General features: G+C 31.5%; 1 protein-coding gene across 1 annotated transcript; it reads left to right on the top strand.

Moving 5' to 3' along the window:
- The first annotated feature begins 2,407 nt into the window (after positions 1–2,407).
- On the top strand, positions 2,408–3,902 carry LOC141482931 (uncharacterized). Its single transcript, XM_074176973.1, has 2 exons — positions 2,408–3,181; positions 3,240–3,902. The coding sequence occupies exons 1-2, from the start codon at positions 2,915–2,917 to the stop codon at positions 3,885–3,887; spliced, it is 915 nt and encodes a 304-aa protein (XP_074033074.1). The 5' UTR covers positions 2,408–2,914; the 3' UTR covers positions 3,888–3,902.
- Positions 3,903–12,123: the final 8,221 nt, after the last annotated feature.

Here is a 12,123-nt window from a genome sequence, read left to right as displayed (position 1 = left end):
AATCATTGAAATCGTACACTTTGCCTTTTTTTTCAGTGACAGTTCCACCTGATGGTGGAAGCTATCTGCTGACATAAATGTATGTCCTGGTTCAAAAAAATCTTCGGTTTGGTACATGATCTCGCCTGATATAGAAGAAAAAAAAACATGTATATCAACATAATTATGTACATATATCATTTTGAAAACTTACCTATAGTGAGAAATTACTGGTTGAAACGACTCTATGTGAGCATCTACTAAATCATAATTTATCCTCTTCTTGACAGACTGTGTTCGCTTATCTTATCGAGGATATAGTTGGTACTTGGGAGTATTTTTCAATGTATTATGTGTAACTCGATCATTGGTTTTTTTGTAACCTAGTGTGGTGAGAAAAAAAGTCTTACATATTTCTACCATTTGACCATTTGCAGTTTTCAACTTATATTTGAATGTGTTCTGTTTCTTTTCGCTTTCAGTAGTACGTCGTTTCACATCAAGACGACTGCAGGTATTGAGGATAAATGCTTTCCTTTCTTTAGTATATAATTTCCAAAAGTTTGTATTCAAAATTTGTCTCTGGTCTTCTGCAATACTATTGAACACTTTTTCCTACACTTACATCCAGGCAGCAGCTGGTGATTTGTGAGTTGTCTTGTTTTTTTCAATAATTGCTTTCTGCTTCAAATTTGTATCTATTCGTCTTCTTTTTCTTGGATTGCCACTTTTTGTAATACCTTTTTCTATGCTTTCACCTTCCCCAGTATTGTCCGCCTCTATTTCATCCTTCCCTGTATGTTTTTGTTCACTTTCACCTTCCATTGTATGTTCCGATTCGTTTCTACATTCCCCTGTATATTCTGGTTCCCTTTCATATTCATCTATATGTTCTGGTTCGATTTCACATTTCTCTTTATGTTTTGATTCATTTATCATCATTTGATATCTATTATCTGGCATGGTGCACTAACTTTGATGAATTCGCAGCATGCTTCATTGACATGCTGCGAAATTCTTGACTAGGACAAATATTTGAAATGGACATTTGGTGGTTTAAAATGTCTGAATTGTCTTCCAATGGTATCAAATTAGTCAATTCAGTGAAAACTTGTGGTTGAAACATATTCTCTAACGAAAAATCTAAAGATGCCAATGAAAAACCATCCTCAGTCATCACTACGATATTCTGTTTATCATCGTAACCCACAAAATTATCATTATTGGTTATATCGGGTTCTTTGGGAACCATGGAAACAATTTTTTCGATCTAATTGACATTTTCCTAAAAATATTTCAGTTTAATAACTAATCACTCACCTAACTGTTTGATGCAAACATACCTTGAATATTGTAGAAATCTTGTTGAAATGACAACTTATAACTAACACTCTCCACGTTGAAACTCAAAAATCAATCTGATAACTCAATGCAAATCGCAATGCAGTATGTTTTGTAGATTATGGCGCAGTTTGTAAGAAAAAACGCCGCATCTTACATGTCCCAACTGGAAAGGCAGTATATGCATAGAAGTGGAAGTAGATACGGCTTTTGTGTTTAGTATTACATACATACGGCATATTTTACTAGTACATACATTTACTCTTTCACATACGGCTAAATAAAATGATAAGTTTTGAATGTACCAAAAAATCATACGGCTTTTTTGCTTGGTAGAAAGGTAAATCAGCCTGCCACGAATCCAATAGGAAAAAAATCTCAAAAACTGATTTTTTTGTAGATACGGCATCTGTTCTTAGGACGGCAGTACAGGGTGTCCTCGCTGTACTTCTGTATCTGAACATTTCTGTGATGTTGTGAATATCTCTACACATGTGGCAAATGGTTAAGATACCTCTGGTAAATTCTTGTCCCAACTTTTATGATCTTCTCTTGACAATTCACCTCTTCAATGTATCTCTCAGATGGGTTTGATTCTGGATGTCTTATACTGGTAACTATTAATTTTATTTTAGTTTCATGACAAACATTTTCAAATGTTTCATTTTGAAAAGATGTAGCATTATCTTGAATACATTTTTGTGGTTCACCTACTTCATTAAAATATTGTTGAAGACAATTTTTATTACTTGCACATTAGTTCTCTTACAAGGATATAATTTTATAATTTTTTTTAAGATGTCTACAATTACAAGAATATGTTTGTTTCTATTTGAGGTTGTTCACTAATAAAATCAATGGCAATTCCTTCTAATTTATTTGTGGTAATAATATTTTTTGGAATATTTGTATTAACAAAATTTTCACTTTTATATCATTGGCAAATATTACAATCATTAGTCAAATCTTTGGTAATTTGGATATTTTTTCTGCAGAAATAATTTTCCCTAAACATTATCCATACTTTTTTCACTCCAGGATGACCATTATGTTCATGTAATAGTTATTTATGTATCAAGGGAATTAGGAGGGCCTTAATTACCGATGGCGAAGTTTGCGTCCCGAGGGCCTCTGGCCCGAGGGACAGCAATTGCCTGAGGTTATTAAGGCTCATTAATTCCCGTGGTACATAGATAATTTTATTTCTGACCGATTTCAATAAAATTTTGTTCATTTTTGAAACGGAAAAATGTACCAATTCATTACCTTCCCGGTATATTTGAATCAGGTACCGTTGATTATAGTAGAGTTTTCTTGTTGCTAGGTTGTTGCTATGTTACTTGTTTATAAACAGAACTTTGTTATTAAGCTGTGTTTGCGGTGAAAACGTGTTTTCTACCCCAAATATAATGGAGGATATTTTGAAAAAAGCTGAACAAGCAAGAGAATCATTAATTCCATCGAAAAGTGAAGCCGTATACCAAAAAGAATACAAGATATATCTGGACTGGCTGACACGGAAAAATGTTATGCCAAAAGATGTCACTGAAACTGTATTTCTGGCATATTTTCAAGAACTGCTAAGGAATTTTCTATGTTTTTCGGTAGATTTGGTAGTAATTGTGTTTATTCGTTTCAGTCAGAAACGTATAATCCGAATTCTTTATGGACTAAATGGTCAATGCTAAAATCGATGGTGACTATACATGAGAAACGAGATATCACCAAGTTCAATGAACTACAGGCTTTTTTGAAACGGAAGAGTAAGAGTTATAAGCCGAAAAAGTCTGCTGTTTTATCTCCTAAAGATGTTATCAGATTCCTAAAGGACGCTCCTAATGATATTCATTTATTGCATAAGGTAATTTTTTTCTTATTTTCCTTTTTGTGTGTATTTATTTCCTTTTTTTTTGTTATAGGTTGTTTTGATTATGGGTTATTTTGGAGGATGCAGAAGTCAGGAACTTTTGAATATGAAGATATCGGATATAGAGGACCGGGATTCTGTTATGGTAGTGAACGTACCGGAAAGTAAAACTGGTGTATCGAAGAAATTTACAGTTGTGGATGAAAAAGAGTTCTCCGCTTTGCCTTTATTAAGACTTTATATGTCTTTGCGTCCTAAAGGTATTGAACGATTTTTTTTGAGCTTCCGACAAAATAAATGTACATCTCAGCCAATTGGAAAAAACATGTTTGGGAAAATCCCCAGCAAAATCGCAATGTATTTAGGATTGCCAAACTCATCTTCCTATACGGGACATTGCCTTCGTCGCACTTCTGCTACTGCTCTAGCCAATGCAGGAGCAACTATGACTAACTTAAAAAGACACGGAGGTTGGAAAAGTTCCACGGTGGCGGAGGGGTATTTGGAGGATAGCATCGAATTGAGAAATAAAACGGCGCGTATGTTGTCTACTTTGTCATCAGAAGAGGCAGGTACCTCGACTGTAGTGAACAGAAGCTCCAGCCATACAAAAGAAGAAATTGTTTCCAGTGGCGGAAGTAATTTTCAGGGAACATTTCAAAATTGTACATTTATTATTTGTAATGACGTGAATAAATAAAATATGGTTCAGTTTTCATTTCTATTTATTTTTACTTGTGAAAGGTAGAGGGAATTATAAAATCTATAATGTCCCAAGGGAGTTATGACCCTCTTTATTGATAGCGTAACTATGACGATATAAGCTTATAATATCCCGGTCAGAAATAAATACTTCAATATATTATAAGCTGATTCTTTACTAATTACATATAGTTCCTGATCCTTAATTGTCTTTACCCAAATTCCATTGACTTTCCTGTAATGTCTGTAATGTTCTTTCTCTTTTTATTTTGCCATCTGATCTTGTTAATGCATCTTTTCCTTTTATATGTCCTATTTCAAAAGCATATTCTTGCAAAAGTAATGCACCTCCATGTATTCTGTTATTCAACAACTTATTATTCATCACATTTAATAGTGACATGTGATCTGTCTCAATAATGAATTTTGATCCCAATAAGTAAAATCCTAATTATGCTTGCAAATTCTAGTTCCGTTATACTATAGTGTTGTTCATAATGTTTTGGTCACTCTTAACACAAAACAAATGGGTACCTCTTTTCCTTGCTGTACTTGCAATAATACTCCGGCAAGTTTGAACATTGATGTATATGTTCTTAAAATGAATGGTGACTTATAATTTGGATGATAAATTTTTAAATTATTAGCAAATTTTAATTTTATGGTGTTGAAGCATCTTCTTGTTCCTATCTCCATTTCCATTTGTTGTTTCTCTTTAACAATTCCACAAAATTTAAAGATTTTTCACTAATATCTGGCATTAATTTTTTAAAATAATTCATAATTCCCAAAAATCCCCTTGATGTTTTTAAATTTGTTGGCTCTTATCCTTTCTTCATCCATACTTATACCTTCGGTGTCTAATCTATATCCTGAGAAAGTCACTTCTGTTTGATAAAATATAGATTTGTCAATATTAATTTTCAATCCTACATTATCCAATTCATTTATTAATAATTTAATATGTTTCAGGTGACTTTTCCAGTCTCTGAAATATATTAAGATGTCATCAATATAATGACGGATAAAATCATTGTATTTATCTGAAATTGTATGGATTGTTTTAACTAAAGCTGAACAAGAACTCTGCGAACCATATGGAACTACTCTGAATCTATACGAGACTCCATCTATTGAAAATACTGTATAATCCCCGCTGTTTTTGTGAAGTGGAATTAACCAAAAACCATGTTTTGAATATATTTTTGCATTTATAATGCTTTCAAAAATCGCATCAATATTTAAAGGTGCCTCGTATTGAGGTGTGTTGTAATATTTCTAGCATTCAAACCTAATCTTAATTCACCATTATTCTTTTTTACTACAACGATAGGATTAATGTATTTTGAATTTCATCTTTCAATTATTTTCTGTTTCTGTTTTTGTTATTTCTTGTTGAATTTCATTCCATTATTTATGAGGAATAGGGTATGTTTCAGATTTGAAATTTTGTATTCTTTTAATCTCTATTTCATGAACGTATTTATCTGTTACCCTATTTTCATTATTAATTAAATGTGAATGTTCATTTAATGATGTCAATACCTTGTTTTTCATTGATTCCGCACATTTAATATCTAATAAGGGTTGTTTCCCTATTACTATGTTATTTACTTGATTTAGAATATTTATATTCATTTTAAATGTATTTATAAATTCTATTATTTCTTCCCCTATCTGTAATATTCCTTTGTCATAGTCAATCATTACGTTATTTCTGTCAAGTTCATTTGTTCCAATTATTGCGTCATATAGTAAATTGTCTATTATAAAAAATTGTATAGCAAATTCTTTGTTATTTAATTCAATCACACTATTTATGCTTTTAGTTACTTCATGTAACTTTTTATTATTTGCACCAACCAATACAGTTTTTGGCATACTGTAACATAAATGTTCCAAATTTAATTCCCTAGTAATTTTTGAATAACGTAATGAAATTTCAGATCCTGTATTTATTAATAATTCAATATCTTTATCATGAAAATTTCCTAGTATTGTTATAAGTCCTCTAACATTTTCTAATTTGAAAGTATTTTCAATTTCCATAAATTCCCTAGGATGTTGGTAAATTCCTGCATATTGTATTTTGTTAAAATTTGTTGTAACTAGGTTGCTTACTGAAAATTTTGTGGATTATTTGAAGTTTTCACCTCATTGTGTGTCTGTTATGTCTCTGTCCTATTATCATTTTGTCGTATACCATCTATATGTCGAATTTCCTCCGTAGGTACTTCTACTTCTTCTTTGTTGTCTATTTCTATAGTCCTGTCTTCTGTTATTATGAGCCCTATCGTCTCTGTCACTGTCCCTATCTACACTTCTACCTCTTCGTCTGTATATATTATTATTGTTGTAATATCTATTATTATTGTTATAATTATACCTATTTTGTGCAAACCTGTTATGATTATTATTATTATCTCTGTTATAGTTGTTTTTTTGTGTACTGTGATTATTGTTATTGTTAAAATTATTATTATTATAGCGATTGTTATCATACTGTTGTCTATTATTATTATATCTGTTATCGGTATTATTGTTATTATAATTTCTGTTAAAATTTGGTCTCCTATACAGGGCTTTTCATGATGAGCGTTAATTAGCCGTTCCTGACAAACTATTTGAAGGATCAACCTGAAAATTCCACAGTATGCATAAATCAATATGACCTACACGCCTGAAATATTTCAGACGAAGCGACGTTGTCGCTTCTACTATAAAGTAGCGGCTTCTTTGATTTTTCAAATGGAACACCCCATATATAATATCATATTATGATTTATTAACACTTTGTCAACAGATTCATATACTATTTTTCTATACCTATCTATTACCGTTTAGAAGATATGAATTAATTTCGATAATTTTTTTACCAAACATGAACTTTTATAAATGCTGATAATCTTGAACTCTCTTGCACTAATATGATCAAATTTGAAATGGAGTGGAGTGATAGATACTATCAGGATTTTCACTCCGAGTCATATTATCATTTGCCTCATACAGGGTCTTCAAAAAATGCAGATACTTTGATCTCATGAAAAAATGAGTGGAACTCAATTTTCTCAAATGAAACACCCTATATATTTCAACATTTTTGAGCTCTACATCCAATTTCAGATTAACTTTGTTCAGATAATACTATTTCTATTTTGAACCGTTTTCGAGATAAACTGTTTCAAACGGAAACTGACGTGGTTTTCTTGCTTTTTTTTTTTGAATTCATCACTTATTTTGGATATTCAAAATTTTTTATACTTAGTAATATTTCTTTTTGGTCCAGTTTTTTAACTGTCTCAGATCAGTCAATTCGAAATTGGTATGTACCTACCTTGAAAAAAGTTACAATTTGTATACATTGAGGTATTGGTCTCTAACTTACAACAGTACACATTAATATTTTTTTTAATATTGTGCTTTGGATAAATTGATAAACCAATTATTTAACGTCAGACTTTCGTTGGTGGTTTTGACTGATTGTGATAGCTACTAATTATAATAGAATAATGTCAAGATTAGGCTACAGTAATGAAGATTTCTTGAATTCATTAATAATTTATGGTGAGTGCAATAGAATGGCAAGTAGAAGATGCCGAGATATCCACAACTTCCGAAGCCGAATAATAATGTGATAAATCGACTACTATAAGACTGTAGGTTGAATGGAAATTTCCGTGCGTCCGTCTAAAGTGGATGATGATGACAATGGTATAGAAGTTTCGGGATACTTTCATGCATTTCCAAATGCTTCTCTGCACGATGCTCAAAGGGAGATAGGTATACCCTACGTGACAATTTGTCGAATTCTTAATAAGCATAAATGGCATCCCTATAAGTTCTACTGTGTCCAACATTTGAAAGAGAATGATTTACCTCGTAGAGTGGAATTCTTTGAATGGTTACTTGTCAAGACTCAAGAGGATGAACATTTCCTTGACAATATCATATGGACAGATGAGGCTAAGTTCACAAAAAATGGAGTTTTCAATAGACACAACAGTCATTAGTGGGCGCCAGAAAATCCCCATGTTGTCCGCCAAAGGGGTTTTCAAGAAAGATGGCAATTCATTGTATTTTGTGCCATAAAGAATGAGTCAATTTTTTATATCGAGTTTTATGATGATAATTTGAATGCATCAAAATATGAAGATTTACTGAGGAATGGAATTCAAATGATTTTAAATAATAGACCAGGAAGAGAACGTGTATGGTACCAAATGGATGGTGCTCCACCCCATAATTCCCATTCAGTCAGCAAAGCTTTAACCGAAATCTTCGCAGACATATGGATTGGTAATAATGGACCTTTTCGTTGGCCTCCTAGAACACCAGATGGCAATCGATTAGATTATTTCGTGTGGGGTTTCATTAAAAATATGGTTTACTCTACTCCAATAACAACAATGGAATATATGAAATCGAGAGTTACAACTGCTTTCAATAGTTTGACTCCAGACTTGATCAGAAGCGCTACACATGACAATCTTTTGAAGAGATTACATGTTTGTTTAAGTAGAGGTGGAGATGTGTTTGAACATATTCTGAAATACACTGACGATTAAATTAACTCATTAATTTATGAGTTTATTATTTTCAGTTCGTGTTTCAGCGTTAATAAAACTATTGTTTGAAGAGAAGTTCCATTAGGAATCAAACGTTAAAAGTTAAGACCTCGTTAGTCCTCAGCTCGCACAAGTTTCTCAACTTCTGAGAGTTGTCGTTCGTATGGGGGCGACAGCTGATCAACGGAAAAACATATTTTAAACAGATTCGATGGTTGAGGAGTATTTTAATAATTATCTTTTCATTGTATTATCTGTGACTGATTGAGAAACATCAAACGAAATCTGTTTTACAAAAATAAGTGATGAACAAGGAAACCATGTCAATTTCCGTTTGAAACAGTTTATCTCGAAAACGTTTCAAAATAGAAATAGTATTATCTGAACAAAGTTAATCTAAAATTGGATGTAGAGCTCAAAAATGTTGAAATATACAGGGTGTTCCATTTGAAAAAATTGCGTTCCACTCATTTTTTCATGAGATCAAAGTATCTGCATTTTTTGAAGACTCTGTATGAGGCAAATGAAAATATGACTCGGAGTGAAGATCCTCATAGTATCACTCCACTCACTCAACTTCAAATTTGATCGTTTTAGTGCAAGAGAGTTCAAGATTATCAGCATTTATAAAAGTTCATGTTTGGTAAAAAAATATCGAAATCAATTCATATCTTCTAAACGTTAATAGATAGGTATAGGGAAATAGTATATGAATTTGTTGACAAAGTGTTAATAAATCATAATTTGATATTATATACGGGGTGTTCCATTTGAAAAATCAAAAAAGCCGCTACTTTATAGTAGAAGCGACAATGCCGCTTCGTCTAAAATATTTTAGGCGTGTAGATCATATTGACTTATGCATACTGTGGAATTTTCAGGTTGATCGGTTGAATAGTTTGCCAGAAACGGCTAATTAACGCTCATCATGAAAAGCCCTGTATGCTTGATTATAAGAATTTCTGTTACTATAGTTGTTGTTTTCATTGTTTCGATATTCTTGTTGGTTATTATTATTATTTACCCTATTTTGTAAATTGTTATAATTGTTTCTCCGTCTTTCTTGTGTCATTGAAAATTGACAAAAACTATACATGTCTTTGAAATTATAATGCATCATTGTTTCCTCAAGATTATTATCATAGTGTTGGATAATTAAATTTACAATATATTCTTCTGTAAATTTACAATTCAAATATTGTGCATTGCATTTTTATGGTAGAAAGTTCCCCTGTTTGGATTATATTTCCCATCTAATAATTCATCTTCAACCAATTTTTGTTGTCATGGTCCCCAGAAATATATCAAAAATATATTGGAAAATTCTTCGAAATTGGTTAACTCTTTTTCTTTATTGTTAAACCACAATAATGTCTCATCTTGTAATTGACTCCTAATACGTTCTTTCATTTCTTGAAATGTAAGATTTTCATATTTATTTTTAATAAATTCTATGAATGGTATTGGATGTTGCTTTTTTATGTTACCGTTGAAAATTAATTTATTTTCATTTCCCTATTGCTATTATTGGTCTAATTCATTCTTCTCCATTAATTAGGTTTCTCTCCGTTCATTTTATCTTGTTGTTAATGTCTATTACTTTTTCATTTATATTATTTTCATGTTCTCCAAACTTTTCCCTAGTTAATTTATTTTCCCTATCAATTTTTTCATTCAAATTTCCATTTTCTTCTATCTTTGTATTGATTTCCTGCACTAATCCTTCTTCCACAATAGTTATTCTTCCATGTACCTGGTCAATTTGTCCTTCGCTTTCTTTTCTATGATTTTCCACTTCCTGTGAAAATTTTTCCACCTTTTCTTCTATACTTTTTTTATACACGGCTAATTCTTCTTTTAGAATATTATGATTCATTTTATTTTCTTTTTCCAATTTCTTTACATTATTTGTCTGTTCATCTATTTTTCCAAATAACTTCTTTATATGTTCATTTCTTTTTCTTTCCAATTTTTCAATTTCTTCTTGTCTTTTTTTTCCAATGCCTCGATATCTTCTTGTCTTACTCTTTCCATATCTTCTTTTCTACTTTCTGTTTCTTCTTTCCTCATTCTTTCTAATTTTGCAAACATCTCATTCATGTCCATCGGTGATTATCTTGCTGGTCCTTCCGTTCTGGTGTCTTCACCGTTCTGGTGCTGGACTTCTTCTACACTTTCTTCAGTTATCTGTTCAGGCTGTTGATTCTTTTAGGTTCTTCTTGTATTCATATTTCAGATTTTTTATTTTTAGGTAAATTTATTTAAATTTTATATAATTTATATTTTCCAATTTAATTGAGAGATTGAGTTGTGCAATCAAGCTGTGTAATCAATCAGTGTAATCAAGCTCCGCGTTGGGCGCCAATTTATTATAAAATGTTGAATATGTTGATGTGAATTAAGTAAATAAACTTCTAGGTATTATTATTTTTGTTATTTTTTAAACGAAAATTTTGATTCGGCTAGACTCTTATGTTTTGTTTAAATCCTATAACTCAGTGTATAGAGATTGTTCTCCACACCCCAGGTGGATTCAGGCACAAAGACAATGATTACTTTCCCAAATTTGACCTTACTTGCAGATGTTCCTGTGAAGAAATTTGAAAAAGACACAACTGATTTGAGAAAATGTAGAACAATTTTTAATAAGAAATGTGGAAATGTTGAGTTCCGAAATATATAAATTACCATAATAAAAAATTACTTAATTCTAAAAATGTTCTAAACCTACACCGAACTAATTTAGTGTGAATATCGGAACGCATTCTTTGTCTGTAAAATGTCAGGTAATTAATTATTCAGGATCACTGTGATTTGTTCGCAAACGAAATTTCTGTATTCGAAGTTTGTTTTGATTGTCCTGTTATTTAATCTTGGACAATTTCTTTTATATATGCATATATTTTATCTGAAGTGGAATCGGTAAATACCTGGTTTTCCTCCAATGTTGGTGTGTGGTGTGAGTTTCATAAACTTCGGGGCTGGATCGTGGAAATTTGACTGAAAATGGGCTTATCAGGTTGGTCCTTCGCTATATTAACTTTTATTTACCGGATAAAATACAATTATATTCTATTTGTAACTTTTCTTTATAATATTTTTCAAATTTCTGGAGACAGAAAATTTTACGTGGCGTTCACCTTCGTCGCCTTGAAAAGAATCCGCTTGTTGACAAAAAAGTTTGAAAATCTCTTACTTTCCTTAGTTACCAACTCTCAATTTTCATAACTACAAATTTTCAACTCCAATATCAGAAAAACTATCTATTCTATGATTTCCACATCTGTTCCTAAATTTAGATATATCTTTACTTGACAATTTTCTACAGAAATGGTTAACCTCACCTATGTCTGAATATAAATATTCTTCAAAAGCATCACTTGATGTCCGTATCTAAGAATATATATATACAGGGTCCTGCAACAGTGGCGCGGTGTTTCATATCTCTATATAGGAAGCAGATAGGAATCTAATTTTCTATAATATTACCTTATTGCTCGAGCTCGACAAAATAAAAATATTGGCGGTCACACAAGGTGTTCGATTTTTTCTGGGCGGATCCCAACTGTGTCTTTTTAAATGGCAACCTATATTTTTTATCGCTTTTTCGGTTTCTTCATTGAAAATAAAATAAACTTTATGTATATCTGCACTTCGAAGATATTGATG

The sequence above is a fragment of the Leptinotarsa decemlineata genome, unplaced genomic scaffold, assembly GCF_025532065.1.
Source record: "Leptinotarsa decemlineata unplaced genomic scaffold, Ldec_3_MD MMD2_P_RNA_scaffold_14, whole genome shotgun sequence".
Classification (NCBI taxonomy): Eukaryota; Metazoa; Arthropoda; class Insecta; order Coleoptera; family Chrysomelidae; genus Leptinotarsa; species Leptinotarsa decemlineata.
Note: the sequence above shows the minus strand (reverse complement) of the source record. Positions and strands in the feature narration are given on the sequence as shown.

Coding starts and splice junctions, on each gene's coding strand:
- LOC141482931 (XM_074176973.1), top strand. CDS start 2,915: ATGTTTTTCGGTAGATTTGGTAGTAATTGTGTTTATTCGTTTCAGTCA. Junction 3,182..3,239: donor ATATTCATTTATTGCATAAG/GTAATTTTTTTC, acceptor TTTTTGTTATAG/GTTGTTTTGATTATGGGTTA.